General features: G+C 37.4%; 1 protein-coding gene across 1 annotated transcript in view; it reads right to left on the bottom strand.

Moving 5' to 3' along the window:
* Nucleotides 1-4,958: 4,958 nt before the first annotated feature.
* The window catches only part of MYOM2 (myomesin 2), a 157,457-nt gene continuing 140,213 nt past the window's right edge, over nt 4,959-22,202 (bottom strand). Inside the window, exons 33-37 of the mRNA XM_036748309.1 lie at nt 8,257-8,420; nt 7,715-7,751; nt 6,688-6,710; nt 6,482-6,537; nt 4,959-5,749 (exon numbers count right to left, since the gene is read on the bottom strand). Coding sequence (XP_036604204.1) covers nt 5,435-5,749; nt 6,482-6,537; nt 6,688-6,710; nt 7,715-7,751; nt 8,257-8,420 — 595 coding nt within the window. The 3' untranslated portion in view covers nt 4,959-5,434. The remainder of the gene's footprint in view (nt 5,750-6,481; nt 6,538-6,687; nt 6,711-7,714; nt 7,752-8,256; nt 8,421-22,202) is intronic.

Genomic DNA, 22,202 nt, shown 5'->3' with positions numbered 1-22,202 from the left:
ACTTTCATTTATATAATGCTTTAAGATTTAGAAAGCATTTTAACCACATTATCTCACGTGATTTAAATACACCACAACCTATGGCCTCTTGGACTTTAAATAAGTCTTCCAGCCTAAAGTTTCATAATTAAATTTTCTGGCTCATTGCAGGTTTGCTAGATACTAGCCCAACACTCTTCCAACTTGGGTACAATTTCCTCCTTAGAATACCTTCCCAAAAGAAACTGGCACAGTGTAAGAACCTCCTTTCCTATGAAAATGACTAATTTAACATTCAAAGGAGGGAAGAAAACATAAGACTATATTCAAGGACTAAAAGGTGCACCTGGGCATATGCAGTCTGAGGAGGGATCAGATGTCTCTCTGCTCAGCCCTGCATGAGGGCTCCGCAGTCTCCTCAGTTTAATGGGAAACTCTCAATGCTGTGATTTACTGCTTTGAAAAACGAGGAAGCCTGCTGCATTTGACACGCCTTTTTGAAACATGGAATATTTAAAATTCATACCCAAAACTTAATGTATAGATAGATAACATCTTTTTTATGACTTCACTGATGTAATAAGAGCCTTGTAATATCTCACAAGGTATGTTTTATTCCTCCTAATGTGTATCATGTGAAGATTAAGAGGCAATATTATTGCCTTCAAAATGACCTGCTATTTCCTGGAAACAGTAATTTGCTGGACCCGTCCTTGTCACTGGCATAAGTATAATGCCTTTAATAATCTTCCATTCACTAAGTGATGTGTTTGCATCGAAAAGATGGATCTGGTTTGGGCAAGCCTTAAAGACCTTAATAGCTTATTCTTTCAGCACCACCTAGAGGTCTCCCAGAACCAGTAGAAAGCAATGAATGTGTTTTCCTTTCTTAAAAAAAATTTAAAGGAGAGAGAGTGAGAGATCTTGGATTAATACCACTAAAGGTGTTATTATCTCTGAAACCTTATCCTAAAAGCAAGTCTAGTAAAATACTGCCTTTCTTTCTGAGCAGACTGGAATGAGATTGAACTCTGTGGTCTGGGGAAAAGGTGTTCACTAAAAACAAAGGAAGCCATTAAAAAGCCCAAACAAAGTGCCAGCCTTCAGTTGGCCTTGGAAGGCTTTGATACTGAGTGTTCTTTCAAACAAACAGGGCTCACATCAAAGATGATTCAAGGGAAGCAGGTGCTTAGAGGAAAGTCGAGCCAGGCCAGCCTAGCCCAGCCTATTATCCTGACAGCCAAGGAAGAAACTTCAGAATCTTCATTCAGCATGACCAGTTGACATCTTATCTGGCCTCTGGACATGCCAGCCACACAGTGTGCTATGAGGAGTGCAAAGAAACAGAGGACAAGGTTTATTTTAGTCCCCTTGGCACCTCTAGCAATGGGTTTAAGAGATCACCAATCATCACGTTAAGTATTTCAAACCAAATAATGTCATGTATATTTGTGGATGGTCACATGTATCAAATGTCTGATAAATATAAACTAGGTATTGGTGGAAGATTTTATATTGGAGTAATTAACATTATTTCATCTTTTATTACATAGTAAAGCATGATAGAAGAAGGATAGTGTAGAAAAACAGGGTAGAGCCCTAATTGCATTATTCATAATTTTTTAAAAACTGTCTTGGTTTTTCTAGGAAGCCCCTATTCCCTAGGTTGTTTGTTATTTGTTGCTGTTAATTTAAGAGCAAGATTTTGAATGGAATAATAATTATTAACATTTACATATGGTTTTAAAGTTTACAAAAAATATTTCACATACATTTTCTCATTTGATCTAAACTCCCTCCCTCTCCTTTCCCACAGATATATGTATTAAAAGTAAATGTTTAGAGAATAAATGTCAGAAACAAGGAAGAAGAAACACACAGCACACACATATGGGTACACATACAGAGCTGTATATGAGAAGAATAGTCGAGCCTGTGTGAAACAAAGGGGAGATGAGAAATTACTGGGTAAAGAAATCCGGAGCAAGTGGTTAAGAAGGAGGCCTCCTCACTGATTCTGTGTGACTTTGGGGAGGGAGGGTAATGTGTGTGTCATCCAGGGACTCACAGTCTGAAATTTCCTTCTCAATCCACCACTAAGTTGATAGAGCTGACTGGTTATGACTTCTAAGCTGATGAGGGAAACACTAAGCGATAGATGATGGATTCCATGGTGCTCACTACAGCTAACAATTTGAATATTCAGCCATTTGCCCTGAGGCCTTCTTGTCTGCACTCTTCATGGGTGTGAGGGCTGCAGAATAAAACCCCCAAGCCCTCCATTTCTCGTAGTCATGTATTTGTCAATTGCTAAATCTGACATCTGGTCCAACTATATCAGATCACCCAGCCTCCCTATTTTACATGAGAAGCAATGAAAGCCCAAAGAAGTCAAGTTGAAGGTCACAAAGCTAGTTAGTGTCAGAGCTGGGACTTGTACTTCAGTATCCTAATTCCCATGCATAACTAATGTCATTTCGGCATCTCCTGTCCCTGACAGGTTGAACTCAAACAGATTCAAGTCAGCCAATGACACAGTGTTTGATAAATATTTGGGGGCAGGGTATATATTAGACTGAAATCCTTGCATAAAATCTTGCACCTGATTCACATCAAGAGTAATACATGAGGAGAAGAATTAGAAAGACTGGTACATTAGCAAAGATTTATATGTGCACCATTAAACATTATTTAGTAATGCATAGTGATAAAAAACAATATCTGTTCCTATCTATTTCATAATGGTATTAAGATATTCCCTCTGCAGTTATTTCAGAGGCCCCCAGACACAGAATCTGTGGAAGACTTTTATTTGTAGGTGCACAGTCCAATCAATTTCCCCTTAGTTAATAAATGGATTGAATAAATATAATAAAAGCTCATTTCACAATATGCACTTATAATGAGCTCTTCTTATTGGTCCTCTTGTCATAAGGCTACAAATATTCATTTGTTTCATGCTATCATCACTGTCAACGTACTTGTTTTATGGAGTCAATTTGTAAACCTATTTACCAATTTTAATTTTCATGAGTCATTACAGTTCTTATGTGGATTTCCACTGCATTCCCAGCTCGGATGACTTTGTAGAGGAAATATTTGTTTTTATGAAAGCTGTATGCTAATCATTGTTAAAGCTTATCATAATTGGTATTGGAGCATGAGTCTCAGGAACAAATTGAAATTCCAGATTCCTAAAGTAAATATTTTAAAAGGCTATCCTTTATTTTTTAAGGTAGTTGTAGCTAAAATTTTGTAAATAGTTAAATTTTGAACTACTTAAATACTTTATATTGAAAGAAATCCAGTGGGGATACTTCTGTTAAGTAACAACTCCTAAATATCTATAGATTCTTTTTCATGCCAGGCTCATGCCAGGCTCATTTAAAATGACAAATATCTACAGTTATAAAAGAAACAGATCACTCTCCAAAGGGCATTCGAGGCCCAAACTTACTGCTTCAGTTATATCGATGCCAATGAGCCCTTCCTATAACCGGAGCAAAGTAGTTCCCCCAAAATTCCTGTCTACAGGGATATTGATCATTCGAAATCTCATGCACATTTCAATCATAGCCTTTTGGATTGAGTTTCTACTCAAACCTGATATTTCTGGATACATTACTTTGCTCTAATGAAAAGAAAATCAGTGAAGTTTATTTAACTCAAATGGGCAACTAGAATAAGTCTGACTCAAAAAAAGTCTAACCTTGGATGCTGTGCCCAAGGAGACCTTGGAAAATTACTAACCCATGTAGCAGCGACAAACTCAGCTAAATTCAACCCTTGCATTGAAGAAGGAAAGAATATGAGGCTTTTGCTAATCTTCACCTTACCTACAATGGAGCCCTGCTCAACTGCTTAGGGAATAAGAAACAGATTTAGATTTTAGTGTTGTTAAATATTACCTCGAGGAATTGGGGAGGAATATGATAATATATAGAATTTTTGATTGCATTTAAAGTTACAGCTGTATGGAATATTCCCAGTCATTGGTATAATTGGTATTTTAAAAATAACAGGTTTACTGTGAAATTTCCAATTAAATACAAGGCAGTTTTATATCTCAAAGGACAGCCTCTCCTGAAAGAGCAAAAAAATGATTTAAGGAAGATTTCATATCACATATACATTTTTCAAAATTCTCTGAAGAAGTTATAGAGAATGGATTCCTTCAATAGCCATTCAATGGTGGTCATTTCAAATGAACTGAACTATTCTCTTGACAAATTCTTCACTAAATTAAATGCCATTTAAAAAAAAAGAATATAGCTGTTGCTATGTTTGCCAAGAAAGACTCTAGGAGTTCTTGACCTTTTTTCCATTAGACTGTGAGATCTTCAAGAGCAGAGAGTGTCTTGTACATTTCTCTGAATCCCCAACACTTAGAATGGTGCATAGCATGTGGTATGTGATCAAATATTTCTTGGCTGGACTTTTCTTTCAAGCATCATTTTGGCAGTCTGATGATCCCTAATGTTTTTAAATTAATAAAAATAAAATACATAAGTTTATAAAGGAACCCAATTATATTGAAATAAAGATGGACTTTTTTTTCTTGCCCTAGTTCACATATCCTTTGAAATCTATCCATGGACTCCTTAGCAGTCTGTGAACCCCCAGGTTAAGAACCCCTTTTCTAGAGAGAATGTTAGAATGATTAGTATTCCATTCACCTATCCTGCCTCAGATTGAACATAGCATTTTTTAACCTTCAAAGTCTGCAATGACATTAACATCTATTGCTTTCTTAGAAAACTATAATTGTTGTGGATAACTCCCTGTGCCAGTTCAGCTGCCTGATTCCAGTCCCTAACAGGTGAAATACGGTCTGTAGGTGCTATACAGTAACCGGATTGTAAGTGCACTGTCTGCATGCTACCAGCTGTGAAATTGCACAATAAGCCATAATTAAACAAGCAGAGAGAATAAACGGAAGTAGTTAGGTGTGATTTGGAATAGAGAGACCCACAACAAGGTGCCTTTTAAAGCTTTATTAGCCCAAAGCCAGAAAAACAATGTATATCCAGGTAACCTGTGTTTTCAATGACTTCATGATTTCAAACATACTGCTGAAAACCCAAGACTACTTAACAATAATACTACGAGTATGGACTATGGGTGTCCACACAAGCACAACATGCTATCGGTGTTCTTAGATGCTGGTTTACAATAGTGAAACTAATGAAAAAGTTAATTTTCATCTCACATGACTTTCAGTGTCAGGTACATGTCTCTTCCTTTTAAATTGTTTTTGTTAGTTGGTTGATTTCCCTCATAGACAGAGAGAATTTTAGGTATGTATACAGAAGCAAACAGAAACACTCTTCAAAGCATAACCCTAAATCACTTCTCTAGCTGCATAGCACTCCACTACAAGTTATTTATATACTACTTAGATAAAGCATTTTGCCTTTGGAGCATTTCCCCAGGTTAAGGGCCAATGCTTCTCTTATTACTCTGCAGTTGAGGAGGATGCTGGTATCAGCTTTGGTTTAGCTGACTGGGGAGGAGAAATTTCAGGTATCTTTTCACCATGTTTGTACACACTCACAGTAACGTCTATTTTTTCTCCACCATATTTGTTCTTAACGTTGATGCTGTATTTTCCTGAATCTTCGGAGGTCACCCCTTTGATGGATAAGCTGACATACTTCGATTGTTCCACTTTGGCCACAAAGTGTTCATTGATTTCAATGTCCTTATCATTCTTGAACCAGACAACTTCTGGGTCAGGATTTCCAAATACAGTACAAGTCAAGTTCAGAGTCTTTGAAAGAGAATGAGTGAAAAAAAGACAAGTCAGATGGAATGTCAGTTAAAAATGCTTCTGTTTACTAAATTACTTTGATTCAAATTATCCTGATTGGTGAAGACCTACTATATGGCTGGTCACAGACTCTGGACCATGCTTTACCATCCCTTCCCACTCTCCACATCCAGCTTTCTACCTCTTTCTCTGGAAACAGTATACAAAGCAATGCTAATATTCCCTCTGCAAAGGGTTTATCAACAACCCTGTGACTCCACATACTATACTTGTGACTTGTAACTTCAGCAAATAAAATACCTATTCCTATCTCCATCTCATCTCCATTCATTCATTCATTCATTCATTCATTCTCTCTCTCTCTCCTTCTTTCCCTCCCCTCCTCCTCCTCATTCTTCTTCTTCTCCTTCTTCTTCCTCCTTCTTCTTTTTCTTCCTCCTTCTTCTTTTTCTTCTTTCCCTCTCTTACTCTTTCCCTCTTCCCCTCTTTGCCTCCCTCTTTCTCTTCTGTAATGGTGTTCCTTCAAATGTCTACTGAACACCCCAGAACACCTTGGGCTAAACTGTCCTATATACCTAGGAATGGCAGTCATCATGCCATAGTTTTTGAAGTACTCTTGGTACTCAACAAGGAAGAGAATGTAGATTGCCTTTGGTATGCAAGTCATTTTCATGTGTTCAAAATGGCAAAATGATGAACTCCCTCTGATTGCACAAAAATTATCATTCTTACCTTGCCTTCCATTATAGTTACCACGTCAGGCAACCCACCAATCACCTTGCCACGATCTATGAGATGAAAAGAGCAATTATCCAAATGTCATGAACAGAAATGCTTAAGATTCCACACAAATTCATGCATATGTTAAAATATTGATCTCTAATCAGTGCTAACACAGACTAATAATTAGCCATTGCTGTCATTTGAAATGTACTTACTTTTCTCTGCAAATGCAGCTGCCCTAAAAATTGGTGGGGAGGAGAAGAAAGTTTTTACAAAAAAATAAGATAGTACATTGACAACGAAAATGAATCTTTTATTTATGAAGTTTGAGGAAAGTGTGAAATAATAATTTAAAAAGGTGGAATTAAATCTTTTATGATAATACTTTGTTAACTCATTGACAAAAATAAATTATCCATCCTGGATTGGGGACTTGAAAGCTTTGTTTACCTGATGCCAAAGCCACCAGGTGGAAAGTAGAAAAACTCAGTTGTTTGATTAACAAAATAAAAATTTAAATTTGCAGAGCAATTTATAGTTAACAGAGTGCTTTATGTGCATTATCTCAGCTGATCCTCACAAAATAATGTAAGTCTTAATATTCCCATTTTGTGGATAAGAAAACCAGGATTCAAGGAGTTGAAATGACTTTCCTACAGTTGGCAAGTGGCAGAATTAGGCCTCAAACTTAGGAGCTCTGACATCAAAGCCACTATTCTGTCCTCTATCCTACTGAAAATCTCAGCAGGATACAACTCCATCTGTCCTGTACCCAAAACTAACCAGAGGATCTTACTTGTTTTGCAGTCATGAAGACCTCAACAAATTCTCTGATTCTGAAAGAATGGTCACTCAAACACTTTGTCTTTCACTGTTTGTTTTAGATTTAGTCTGTATCCTGAGGAACCTCTTAAAATAGAATAACTCCTCCCTCCTCTCACCCCATTCCCTTCCCTGGAGAAATGTTTTCCACTACTACAAGCTTTTTTTAAAAATCCCAATTTTGAATGTGAATGTTCATAACCCAAAGTTCTTAAATGCATTTATACTTTAATAGGATTTCTCTCCTATAATATGATAAATCACTGATGTACTTTTCCATTGCTATCTCCATCCTACAGGATTTCAAACCCTAGAAGTTCATAGGTATCATCATAGAAAGTAAATTTGACTGGGGGTAGGGGGAACCAGGGGTTGGAGGAACTAATCTTGTCCCATATTAATAAACTATGAAAATCTTACTTGAGTCGTTGGAATTCTGCAAATGCTTCATCAAAAGCTGGAAAGAAATATTTCATCTATTAGTGAATTGTTTCAATGTTATATTCTGTCTCCAAAAGTACCTAAAATCTTCCTTTTTTAGTCAAATAACAAATGAAAAAAAAAGAGTACATAAAGTTAATTTTATCTGTGCAAGATCCCAAATTGGTGCTTTGTTACATAAATGTCCTGGTGGACTAACAAAATATTTAAGCATAGCTTGCATTTATATAGTGATTTGAGTACATGAGTATACTGTACTTTAAGGTTGACAAAGTCCATTATCTCATTTGATGTTTATCATTACCAGTGATATAGGTATTATTATCCCCATTTTATGAATACGGAATTTGTGTATAGCTTGGGAAAATTAAATAATTTTGCTTGTAGTCATAAAGGTAGTAAGTCAGAGGCAAGATCTGAACACTAGTCTCTCAACTCCAATTGAATACTGCCCTTCATTTGGTCCTAAATAAGCCACTAAGTATGGAATTATAATATGTTGAGTAATTTTAATATCTTACCTTGCCCAGAGAGATCAAGTGTCCTTTGATGGTTATCTTTGCCATCAAATATCTCAAATGTATATTTCCCTTTATCCTTTTCAGTAGGCTCACAGATCTGCATCCAGGCCATCTCTTCACTACCCCCGATTCTCGTATGCTCGCTGGAAGAAATCTTCGCGTCCCTTGAGAAATGAATATAAATACTAGCATTAATAAATTGTTTAACTGTATTAGGTGCCATTCACAAGCATTATTGTAGTTCCCCAGTTCTACTATATACACCAAACACATTTCTTTCCAAGTTACCATTCATTCAGCATACAAGCAAGCAAGTAAGCATTAGTAGCCTATTTTCTGCCAAGAATCACCAGGAATTAGATCGTACTTAGAGAGCTAGAGTCAGGAAAACTTGGGGTCCAATCCCACTTCATACACACATTAGTCTCTGGATAAGTCACTTAATCTCTCTGAGCCTGTTTCCTTAGCTATAAAATGAGAAGTTGCACTCAAAGACCTTCAACATCTCAGCTAGCTTTAACACTATGGCCCTATGAATTCAACAAGTGTTCATTAAGCATACATTACATTAAAAGCTGTGCTAGGCACTCAGTATACAGAGACAAAAATGAAATAGTTTCAACTTTCTACTCTGGGAAAACAACATGTACACAAACAACTAAGTATAAAATAGATGCAAAGCAAATGCAAAGCAAATACAAAGCAATTTTTCTATTTCCAGGCAGTGATGATTGGGGAGGTCAGGAATGGCCCCATATAAAAGGTGGGATTCAAGATGAGCTATGAAAAGAGCTAAGACTCTTGCAGGAGGCAGCTAGGTCGCTCAATAGGTAGAGTGCTGGGCCTGGAATCAAGAAGACTTGAGTTCAAATGCAGTCTTAGACACCTACTTGCTGTGTGACCCTAGGCAAGACACTTAACCTCTTTTTGCCTTAGTCCACTGAAGAAAGAAATGGCAAACTACTTTAGTATCTTTGACAAGAAAACTGCACAGAGAGCATTAGCATGCTATAGTCCATAGGTCCCAAAGAGACAGATATGACTGAATGACTGAACAACTGAACAATATGACTCTTACAGGTAGGGGTCATCTGATGGATGGAGGATATCCCAGGGAGATGATGTAACATGAGGTGAGGGAATGTTTACCTCATTCTAAAAGCATGTGGGACATCCCTAGGATAACCTATTTGTCTCATAAACAAAGAGAAAATCAGGTATAACAGTACACTTTTCTATTCATAGTTTTCAGGACTTCCCAGGGACTGGATCTTACAAACAGAATTCAATATGCATCTGCTTTGCCAATGGATCCCAATCTGGCAGAAGATGCTAGGATGCATACAGTGTTACACACAGACCCACAAGAAATAAATTTATGATTTAGTAAGGAAATTTATATCCTCTACTTGTTTACACTTGGAAATTTTATTGGGCTTATCAAGAATTTAATTGCAATTAAAGACAGAAATGAGCTATTGAAAAGAGTTTATGTGATGAACTATAATTTGTTCCCTAAAGGAGAAGTGCATCAAGTGTTTTTGCCCCCTGCCCCAGAATAGTGCAAGAGGTTTTCTATTTCTGACATTAATGATAGCGGGCTTCCTTTGCTCCCACAACTTTGTCCAAACTAATGGTACCAGGGTCAACTGCAATTTCTGGTTCAAAGAGAATAGATGCATACACACACACACACACACACACACACACACACACACACACGTATCTGTGTGTGGATGTATGTATGTATATATGTATATACACATACATATACACACATACATGTGTGGGAACACATATGTATTCATACATAGATGTGAATGAATATATATAGAAATATATAGACAAAGTTATAGATGGCATAGTTAATTCAGCTTCCAAAGCAGACACGAGTAGTTTGATGAGGCAAGGATTTCAGTGTTAGCTGCCCAAAATTCATAAGGGTCTCAGCTCTGCCTACCCGGACTAACTAGATAGTGTGATGGAAATGATGTTCCATTCCCTTCTGTGCAATGCCTGGATATTGCTCTGGGAGTTGTAATGTGGTCCCTGCTCTGCTGGAGAAGGAGATGATTTCAATCATGCCTGGGGATTTGCATCCTATTCTACATACTGAGCCAGTGACAGTATGAAATACAAGGATTGCCTAAGCCCCTGATGTTCAAGGTAAGGCTGGTCAGAGTTTCATTTAAAGGAAGAACCAATTACTTTGGTCTGTTTTATTTCATTGCCTCACTCTGAGAGGTTCTCGGGCTGTAAGGTTCTTTTGCTTATCTCACTTACTTTGAATAGATCATAGTCCCAGGGTCAATCTACATCCCGAAACATGCTCTGCTATAAGCATCTACAGATTTTTTTTTAAGTTCATACAGCTGTTCTTTTGTGTTTGTGTGTCTAATATTCTAGAACTCCCTCAGTAGGGGATGGATAAGGGTGAGGGGAAAATGCTTTAAACTTTAAGCTGACGTATTCAGAATCATGGGGGAAAAGTTAATAGAGTTTCTATTTTATCAGTCACATCTAACATAGCTTTGCTTGAAAGGTGAAACTCATTTGACCCCCCAATTCACCTAATAAATGCTACTGGAAGAGCTGATAAATCAATTCTTTGAGACGTGTGTTCAATTTAACATGTATTCTATCCTAACAGGATCTCTTCTACTCACAGAATTAGTAAAATACAAGTATTGAAAAATCATTTTCCTGGGCATTTGTGTTGCTTATGAAGGAGAAAATGTAGTTCTGGATGGATATTCATTAATATAGCAAAACGTTACTGATTTGGAATAAATGTATATATGAAGTCACTTTATGAGACTAATAAAAATTGTAAAATAGCATCTATATATAAGAATAAAAATGGCGTTCCTATTTACATAGCATTTCAAGTTTTCAGAGCACTTTAGAAAGTGCCCATTTGATCCTCCCAACATAACTGGGAGGTAGGCGCTATTGTTATTCTCATTTTACAGATGAAGAAACTGAGGCAGACAAAGATTAAGTGATTTGCTTAGTCCCAAAAGCCAAATATGAACTCAGGTCTATCGTGCCGCCTAATTGGCCTCAGAGGTTCACTCCTGCCGATGATCTGAATTGTTTACTACAAAAAGTTCTTTCTATGGCAAATGCATCTCCAAACTACGTTTTGGCTATCACTACTGACTGTAGTGCAAGCTTGGCTAAGTGCAAACCACACTGTTAGCTATCTTGACTATCCACGGAGAAGGTGCAGAGAATTAAAGTGGCTTGCCCAACATCACACAATTTTGGATCCATTCTTATCTCATTATTCTTTCCCACTATACCACACTATGTCTAAATCACCCCAATTTATTTGATTTTTGCCTGTCAAGTTAGGAATATCGTCTCTTGAAACCAGGGTGAAACTCAAGTACACAAGTCCAAAAACTATATAACTATCCTCAGATGCAGGACGGAAATGTCCGGCGCAGCACATGGAGAGTAGAAACGAATCTGGGCGTCCTCAGAAATTTACTCCAAGTCAAATATGATTTAAAAGGGTGTTACTGTTGATAGGCACATGACGCTAAAGAGCTTAGAACGGATCCTTTGGTCTCAGAAATGGTCAAGCCTTTATAATGACAATATCTAATGTTTGCTTCCATGTCTTAAGAGGGATATAGAGAAACTGGAGTGATAACAAAAACCAGTGACTTCAGGGAAGGATAAAAACAGAATCTTTCCTTTAAAGAAGCATAAAGAGGAGAGGTCAGAGGGGATGATGTAACAAATGTTTTCAGACAAGATACCTCGAGATGCTGCTGTCAGAGAAATCCTCAAAAATGTGACTGATTTTTGCCATGTCATTCAAAGAATCTTTTAATTGGAAGAGTCCTCAAGAATTCAGTTAGTAGAGAGAGGATTCTGGGAAGATGGTGGTGTAGGTCAGAAAATTCCAACCTCTCAAGATTTTCCCCCACAAAAGAGATAAAATAGCACCTCAGGGTGAGCAAAGTGTGGTTAAAAATAAATAAGAATGGGGGCACAACAGGGGTTTTCCCTGGGACAATTCAAGATCAGAAGAAAAATCCCAGGACAGATTTGGTCCATGTGAAACCAAACACCTCCAGGCTAGGGTCTGCTTTGACAACAAGCCTTGCTTAAACAACAAGCAGCAAGCTCTAGGTTTAGTTAGTTTGAGAGGCTGCCTGGCCGCAATCATAGGAACTTTTACCCTGGGGATATTGAGGGGATTGGGCATCTGAGCCGGAGAAGATCAGAGAAACTCTGCTGACAAGGAATGGCAGACCCAGCTGTGGGGTGATAAGGAACCAGCACAAGCCAATAAGTGCAGAAGCAGTGGGGCAGAAAGCCCCTGACTATTGGCACTTACAGGAGGTTGGAGGTTTTGGATCCAGGCTAGAGGGGAAACTGAAGATCCTGGGGCAAGAGGCACCATTTCCAATACCCCAGGGGAAAACTGAAGATCTGAGGCAAGAGACACCATCCCCCACACCCCAGGGCTAGAGGTGATTACAAAAATTAAACTACTACCACAAAAAATAAAAAAAAATGCACAGGCAAAGGAGAAAGAATCCAACCATAGAAAGCTACTATGGTAGTAGAGAAGACAAGGAGGGGGTCATTTTCAGGGGAGGATACTGAAGTACAGAAACCCCCAAAGAGTAATATCAAGTGGTCACCTGCCCAAAAAGAATTCATAGAAGATCTTTAAAAAGACTTTAAAAATCAAATGACAGATGGAGGAAAAACTAAAAAAAAAAAAAGAATAATCCAAGAAAAACAAGAATATTATAAAAGGAAAGTTTACCAATTAGAGAAAGAGATCTAGAATCTTTTTTTGTTTGTTTGTTTTTGGAGGGGGGAAGGCAGGGCAATTGGGGTTAAGTGACTTGCCCAAGGTCACACAGCTAGTAAGTGTCAAGTGTCTGAAGCCGGATTTGAACTCAGGTCCTCCTGACTCCAGGGCCAGTGCTCTACTCACTGAGCCATCTAGCTGCCCCTGACAACTTGAAATTTAGAATTGGGCAAGCTGAAGCCAATGAAATTATATGAGATCAAGAAATAATTAAACAAAACATCAATAATAAAAAATAGAAGAGAAAGTGAAACATCTCATAAGAAAACAGATTTGGAGACTAGATCAAGAGGAGAAAACATAAAAATAATCAGACTAACTGAAAGTTGTGACCAAAAAAAGAATCTTGATACAATAATACAAGAAATGATTAAAGAAAATTGTCCTGAAGCATTGGAACAAGGCAGGGAAGTAGAAATAGAAAAAATCCATCAAACACCACTTAAAAGAGATGCTATGAGGAAAATTCATAGGAATATCATAGTCAAATTCCTAAACCCCCAGCTCAAGGATAAAATATTAAAAGCATCAAGATTAAAACAATTTTAATATGATTATGCCACAATTAGAATCACATAAGACCTAGCAGCAGAGACATTAAAGGACCACAGATCTTGGAATACCATATATTGAAGAGCAAAAGAAGTGGGGCTCTGGCCAAAAATATCATGCTCAGCAAAGTTAAGCATAATCCTGAATGAAAAATAAATGGACATTTGATCAACTATTGGGCTTTCAAGACTTTGTTAAAAAAAATCTGACCTTCAAGAGAAATATAGGGTACATACCAAATATTGATTATAAGGGATTCATAAGGATAGACTGTTTACTTTTCATGTATGTAAAACATAAAATGTATATCTAAGATTCTTATTAATAATTGGGTATCTCATAAGAAAGATTGGGGTAAACCTGAGTATGATACGAATTTAAAAAGTAAAGCCATTTTGGAACAACTAAAAAGACTAATTATTTTATACAAATGAGGTGAAAGGGAAGAATGATACAGAGGAGTTAGATGGGGAGAAGGGCTGGTAATTCTGGTAATCTACTTTCATTTGGGAATTGGTTAAAGAGGGAACAATACATATATATTTAGAAGAGTATAAAAATCTTCTAAATTCAGAAGAAAGAAAACAGTAGGGGCATAGGGAGGGGGAGAGGGCAAGGGAGGAATTCTTAGAGGGAAGGGTGAGGGAATAGGTAAAAGGGCGGAGTAGAAGGGTGTTTAGATTTATGGGAACGGGAAGACAGGGGAGGGATTCTTGGAAGGGGGTAGACAAGTAATAGGAGGGCAAGGTAATCGGTAGAAGTAAAATAGAGGAATCAGGAGGGACAGGAAACAAGAGATATGCACAAACATAAAAACAAAGATCAGGAGTAGAGTATGTTTGGGAAAGTATGTGTCTATATATGTATGTGTATATATATATATATATGTATATATATATATATGTATGTATATGTGTGTATGTGTATGTATATATCTATAGCTACAAGGAAAGATATCTAAACTTAATTGTACCCTTCTGGGAGGGCAGGGCGGAGAGAAAGAACAAAGTAAAAAAAGTGCATAGCAGAGAACTAAAGAAAACTTCCAAGGAAGCAAAGAAAAGATGGACCGTTCTCAATACAATGTGTATTATTTATCACACAGTCTTTCTTGAAATGAAAATTTATTGTTACATATTTTGAATCCTCTTATGTTCTGCTATGCACATGACATGCTTTTATTTTCTTTCTTATTTCATATTTAAGTTCCAATATTTAAATTTATAGTATGTTTTTGTTTCTTTTCTCTATTCTGTATTTCTGTTCTGGCCTTTGAGTCTAAAATAATTTTTAAAAAAAGGTTCATTTATTCAAATTCATACCTGAACAAGAATCTTGCTTGCCTACCATATACTCAAACAGCAGTTGGGCTTTGCTATTGCTACCCACTACTAAGAGTGCAGTAGCCAAAAAGTAATCAGTCTGCCACTGCTTGAAGACATCAAGGGACGGGAAACTTACTCCCTCCTGGGATAGCCCATTCTAATTCAGGATTTCTCTAATTGTTAGGAAGTTAAGTTTTCTTTTTTTGTTTGTTTAGTTTTCCTTGATTGAAGCTTTAACTTTGCTTCTTTGCAATTTTCACCCATGGCTCTGAGTTCTGTGCTCTGGGGCCAAGCAGAATAACTGAGTCCTTCTCCTAGTGTCAAAACAGCATTTCAAATGGCAAAAGGTAAGGAAGTGAAGTCACAGATGCAGTTCCAGCCTTACTATTTTCCTTACAACCTGTTACCTTCCTACCTTTTCAATTTCCTTCCACTTCATACCTTTCTAAGTACCCTACTATCCAGCAACACTGATCTTAATATGATAGACTGCACTCCAGTCAGAGTGCTCCATCTCTAGACTACATGCCTTCTCATGGCTGTCCTTCATACCTGGAATATTCTCCCTCCACACTTCTGCCTTCTGGCTTCTCTGGCTTCCTTCAAGACAGCTCAAAATCTACCTTCTACACGAGACTTTTCCCATCCCTATCTCCTCACTGCTAGTACCTTCCCTCTAAGATTATTTCCAATTTACCATAACTATATCTATGTTTATCTACATCCATATTTAGACTGATATCAATATAGATAACTTCATATATGTATGTAGGCATCATATTTGTATGTAGCTATTTGCATATTATTTCCTCCATTAGAATGTGAATTCCCTGAGAACAGGATCTGTGGCACCTTTTTTTGTGTCCCCATTTTTTAGCACAGAGCCTGACATGTAGTATAAATGTTTAATAAATACTGGTTAACTAACTGATTGCATAAAATGCCAAGGAAGTCTGAGGAGGACAGTTATGGGGGAGATTGCTGCCTCTCACTCTCCCCATGGGTAGCTGACAGCTTTCTCCTCACCTCAACTCACAAATTATTAGAACATCTACCCCCCGTCGTTGATTCTCCAGGAGAAACAAAAGAAGAGAACCCTTGGCCAAAGCCAAGAGGACATTGCACATTTTCATCATAGCTAATAAAAATGCCAATTGGCATTATAGGTCTGATGCACACATAGTCAAAGTGAAAGCTCCATTACCTATAAACCCTATATTATTTACTTATGCAAATAACTCTATTTTTCTTTTTCTTCTGTGAGTCTCAGCAAAACACTCATGCTCTTTTTAGTGACCGATTCTACACTAAGCTCTGGATTGTCAATAACAGATGAGCAATTCTGAGGTTTAGCCATTTCTGGATGATATATTAATTTCACCTTTGAGCAAGACAACAAAATCCTTCTTCAGAGGCACATTTTTTTTGCTGAGTTTCCTCATTGTTCCCTTCTAACTCATTCAGAATAAGCTTCCAATCCAAGTCTTAAAGTGGCATTTTCAACATTCCTTGACATATTACTCAGCATTTTAAACCAAAGAACAATTGTCCTTGCTTGCGTTAGCATTTCACAAAATTCTCATCATGCTCTATTGATTTACTGTCGCGCATTTACGAAAAACATTCCAGTGTCTGTGTAGTGTGCCTTCAACAATTATGTTTCACTGGCATCCCTGGTTTTTTAAGGTAGTGTACATGTAGCCTAACAAGGCAAAATCTGTTTTGAGAGAGGGAGGCATCTCACGTTATTCGTTAATTTGTATTTGTTAACTGCTCTTTCATGAAATTAGTTTAACAATTTAAATAAACAAGCAAACAAACTAAAACACTAAATGAGAAGGAAACATTTTAACATATTAACAAAGCTTAGTGGACTTTCCCAGGTGTTGGATTTCCTGAAATTATTTTTTATTTACATATTTTGTTATAATTTTTCAGACCTGTCAAATGGAAAACATATCTAAAACAAAAATAAAAACACAGATCACAAACATCTCAAATGAGTACCACTTATAGATTTATAAACAACATCATTGTATGTAAAATACACGTGTAGGTGTGTATGTACATATTTGAATTATTCAAAGATTTGAGGATTTGGGAATGTTCAAAATGTTAAAACTTAATGTTTTAAAAAATTAGCAAAACAATTTTAAGTATCCAGCCTCTGGAGATGAAGCTTTGACTTAAAAAAATATTATTTAATTTTAAAAATATAGCCATTCAAGAATATCTGAGACAAAAATTTTAGTAAAGTGGCCTGGAAATACCTAGATACAATTAGCAGCTGTGCTATTTGTTTTGTTTTGTTTTGTTTTTTAACTATTACTAATATGAAAGTCAGCACTACGTAAAGGAAACTTCACATGTATATGACTTTGTAGGTTTGCTTTTACTTATATGCATACATTTTTAGTGCCTCATCTCCATCTCCAAGTAGATTATAAGCTCTGTGAACATGGGAACTTTCTTATTTTTGTCCTTAGAGTCAAACACAGTGGCTGGCACCCAGGAGACACAAAACACAGTACTGTGTTATAAAAACACACGACTGCTATAGTGTTTGTTCTATAAATATGTAAATAAACATTGAATGTTTATTCGATCAAAAACTTTTAATTGCCTACTCTATGTCCAGCACTGACTTACAGGTGTGCTGGGAATATGAAGACAGAATGAAGAGACTCAAAGACAAAAATGAAAGGGTCTCTGCTCTCAAGGAATTTATATTCTACTGGGAGAAACATTCCATTCTAGTCCATCCCATTCATTATTCTATAGGCACTTATTTATACCTATTCTGTTCTAGTCACTGTGCTACATATATCTGTGTGTATACATATATATGCATATTCATATATGTGTATACTATACATATTTATATGCTGTGTGTGTGTGTACATGAACAAACACATAGATACACAAAGTAAATGCAAGATGATTTCTGGGGGTAGGCACTAGTAGTTGAGACTGGATGAAGAATTGGGCTTAAGACACAACTTGGCTCCATATGCAGTTCAGTACACATACAATTCAAGTTTTTACAGGTTTCTGGGACAGCTTCTATAGGACAGCTTCTTATTATCTCTCTCTTCCTCTCACTCAAAAAAAAAAGAGAATATGGATTCTTCCCTTTGAAAGAAAGAGGCCTTGTGGGTGAGCAATGCCATGTGCATAACTGAATACTCTAGGATATCCTCCCAGGCTTCTCTGAGTGGCTGTGAACCCTTAAGTAACTTTATTTGTGTCTTCTCAAATCACACAGCAGATGGTGTAACTGACCTTAGTATTTCCAAATCTTTCCCATAGCACTTGCTGTGTCTACCTCTCATTTCATGTTTGTCTTATGTTATGTTATATAGTTAGTTAAATATTCCAGCATAGGAATTACTATGTGGTAAGGTCATTAAGGAACACAAACCTTGTTTCATAATCTTTCTAATGTTCAACAGTGTCTAGTACAACTTGTACACAGTAGAAGCAATGTCAAAATATCTATGGATTGACCTACAACAGAAGCATACTTCTTGCCCCTCATGAGACGGGTTTCTTGTCTTGGAATATGAATGGTGTGTATAGGCTTTGTAAACAGCTTTGGAGCACTACCGCTGTCTGTGCCTACAAAGGATTACTTTACTTTGATTGTCAGTGTAAAATTGTCATTGGAGAAGAACTGAGCTAAGAACTGGAATCTGAGGCCTCCAAGGTTGCCCTGTGTTTAGCCTCCTCATCCTCACCACGTATTGGTGATAATCCCTACCATTTGTGGCCTCCAGCGTCTAACATAGGAGTGAAAAGAGGGATAAAGGTGAAATAAATTACCTCATGCATAATTTTATTTGTTCAGTCCTATAATACACCACCCTACACACCAGAATTGTTGCCTCCCTTGTCTTTCCACTATACCTGCCCTGCTTATCTTCAGTGATGTATGACCCCCACTCTTCACCTTCTTTGCTCTAGAGGACAAAACTGTATGCCTGATACTACTATCTCTATTACTGACAGGGTACACCACTACTATGTTATCTAAATTCCAGTGGGCTCTGAAGCACTACAACTTTTTTCTTCATCTGATTTCTATCTTACTCCATTAGCTATTCCTAACCTTCTCTTCTTGCCTCGAGTCTTCTTCAAACACAACCTCTCCTTTTCTTATCAGATGACGTGGACTCCTTCTTCACTGAGTCAATTGAAACCATCCATCACAAACTCCCCATGGGACATATAGGTAGTACAGTGGATAGAGCTCACGACTTGGAGTCAGGAAGACCTGAGTTCAGATCTAACCTCAGACACTTACTAGCTGTATGTCCCTGGGCAAGTCACTTAGTTCTGTTTTCCTCAGTTTCCTCATCTGTAAAACGACCTGGAGAAGGAATGGCAAACCAATCTAGTATCTTTGCCAATAAAACCCCACATGAGGTCACAAAGAATCAGACATGACTGAAAAATGACTAAACAACAAATCATGAATTCCACATACCTTAACCTATATGTTTCAAGCACCTTTATTTTCAACCATCCCCTTATTCATTCTTTTTCTTTATCTTTCTTTCTATTATCCTTCCTTCCTTCCACCATCCCTTCCTTTCTGTTTTTCTATTTCTCTTTCCTTTCTTCTTTCTTTTTTTCCTTCTGTCTGTCTCTGTCCTCTTTGTATCTTTTTAGTCTCTGTCTTGTGTCTTTCTTTGTATCTCTCTGTCTCTACCTCTCCTTCTCTCTGTCTCTCTTTGTGTCTCTGTCTGTTTCTTTCAACCACTTGATTGAAATCGTTCTTGCAAACGTTCTGATACCCTCTTAATTTCCAAGCCATAGGCATTTAGGATCACAGATTTGAAGCCAGAATAGACTTCAGAGATAATATAGCTAATAAGCATCTGAGGCCAACTTTGAACTCAATGAAGATGAGTCTTCCTGATTTCAAGCCCAGTGCCCTATCTACTGAGCCACCTAGGTTTTTTTTTCCAAAGTTTGAAAATGACCTAGAGCAATTTATAGTACAAGATGGTGATTATGTTGAATTTAATAAGAAATACACCAATATTTTAAATGTAAGCAATTAAACTTTTAATTTTTTAAAGTGTAGCATTTATTCTTCTGAAGTTATTAAAAATTAAAATCCAGGCAGCTAGGTGGCTCAGTGAGTAGAGCACCGGACCTGGAGTCAGGAGGACCTGAGTTTAAATCCGACCTCAGACACTTGACACAATTACTAGTTATATGACCCTGGGCAAGTCACTTAACCCCAATTGCCCTGCCTTCCCCCGCCTCCAAAAAAAAACCAAAAAAGAAAAAAAAAGATTAAAATCCACTAGGACTTTTGACACACCCTGTATAAACTCATTATCTTGGTATTTAAAGCCTTTCACAACTTAGCTTCAATATATCTTTCTAGAATTATACATGCTACCTCTGCCCCCCCCCCCAAATCACATGTCCTAAATTCCAGATCAACTGAACAGCTTGCTGTTCCCTGATCTCATCCTGACATCTCCTGTCTCTGTACCTTCATGAAGGCTTTCTTCAATGGGTGAAACTTGCTTCTTCCACATCTCCACCTATTAAAATCCTTCTCTTCCTTCAAGATCAAACTCTTTTATTAAGTCTTCCCTGATTATTCCTGCTTAAATGGTCTGCTCCTCTTCAAATTTTCCCATGGGGCTCGGGCTGAATCTCTTTCAGTATTTTCACACTCTACGTTTTGCCATATTTTTGTTTCTGTTATCTCCTCCTGTAACAACAATGTTGCTAGCAGCTAGCGTGGCTGTGTAAGACCAACAACACCAGCACACAGAAGGGCTGCCAACACAGGTTCTTTGATCTGCTTTTCTAAGGAGAGCAACCTTAAGAGGTTAACAATCTCACTTTAATCAAACACACATATATCATTCACTTAGTTCAGGCGAAAAAGCCGGCACCCTGAGCTTCAGAGAGAATACAAACATATATTACATAAACAGAGCAAATAACACAAACCAGTTTATCCGTGGCAATACATAGTTACCAGAGAAGCACCAACATCTGGGTTTTTCCAAAGCCAGGGGTCTCTTAACGATGGCTGCCCAGAGTCTTGTCTAGTCAAATTGCAACATTCTTCCAGTGAGTGAGAGCCCCACACAAAACACTAACCTCTGAGTTTATACACCCTGTTCAGGGTCAAAGGGCATCACAACCATGAGACTCAAACTTTCTTAAGCAGGTCATCAAACACTCCCAGATTTAATCAAAGAAACAAAGGCCAGACTCATCAAAGGCACTTGATTGCCCAAGTGCTCCAAAAGAAAAAAACAGTAAAAAAGGCCCCCTTAATTACCATTATACCTCCCTTATTAGATTGTAAACTCTGTGAGCACGAACTACATTTTGTTGTTGTCACCACTTCACCTTTGAAGTCCCGGTGCTAAGCACAGAGCTTTGTACATTCTAAGTACTAAAGAAAAGTACTAAATTGAATTATGTACCCTCATGAATTGAGTAAAATGTATATTTCTTCCTTAACAGGGTAAATTGGACTCATGTATTGTTAGAGGCTTATTGACTTCTCCATTCCTTGGCATAAATAACAACCATAGAGCAGAATATTATGTCATGTTTGATTTAGTAAAGAATATATTTCTACCCAGCTGTTTTCCTTTCCTTAATATTTTAAACCATCATTTCATAGAAGTATATACAAACTGTGCTACAGAAAATAGTCCACGGGTTCTATGAGATTAACACATGTTTGAGAGTGAAAGTTTGTAATATTTCACTAGCTAACCTTTAGGAAGGGCTCTATCAAGAGGGAATATAGTGGCATTATAGGGAGCTTCCAATATACCATTTTCTTTTTGTATTTTTCAAGTATACTATCGCATACACTTATGGGTTAAAAGTAAATTATCTCTCCATTTGCAATCCTGCATACTATGCTCATGGTTTGGTTTTTGGTTTTTTTTTTTGGAGGGGGGAAGGCAGGGCAATTGGGGTTAAGCGACTTGCCCAAGGTCACACAGCTAGTAAGTGTGTCAAGTGTCTGAGGCTGCATTTGAACTCAGGGCCTCCTGACTCCAGGGCCGGTGCTCTACTCACTGTGCCACCTAGCTGCCCTGCTATGCTCATGTTTACCTGATACCACCCAAAATGGCATGGATTTTGCAGTAAGGAAATTACCATAACTACAAGGCACGGTTAAATAGGCTTCGCTTTAGTCTAACATTGGACTGTACTTATTTGGGTTGGTGAGG

Source organism: Trichosurus vulpecula, chromosome 3, assembly GCF_011100635.1.
Source record: "Trichosurus vulpecula isolate mTriVul1 chromosome 3, mTriVul1.pri, whole genome shotgun sequence".
Lineage (NCBI taxonomy): Eukaryota > Metazoa > Chordata > Mammalia > Diprotodontia > Phalangeridae > Trichosurus > Trichosurus vulpecula.
The sequence above is the reverse complement of the archived record's forward strand: the minus strand, read 5'-3'. Positions and strand labels throughout refer to the sequence as shown.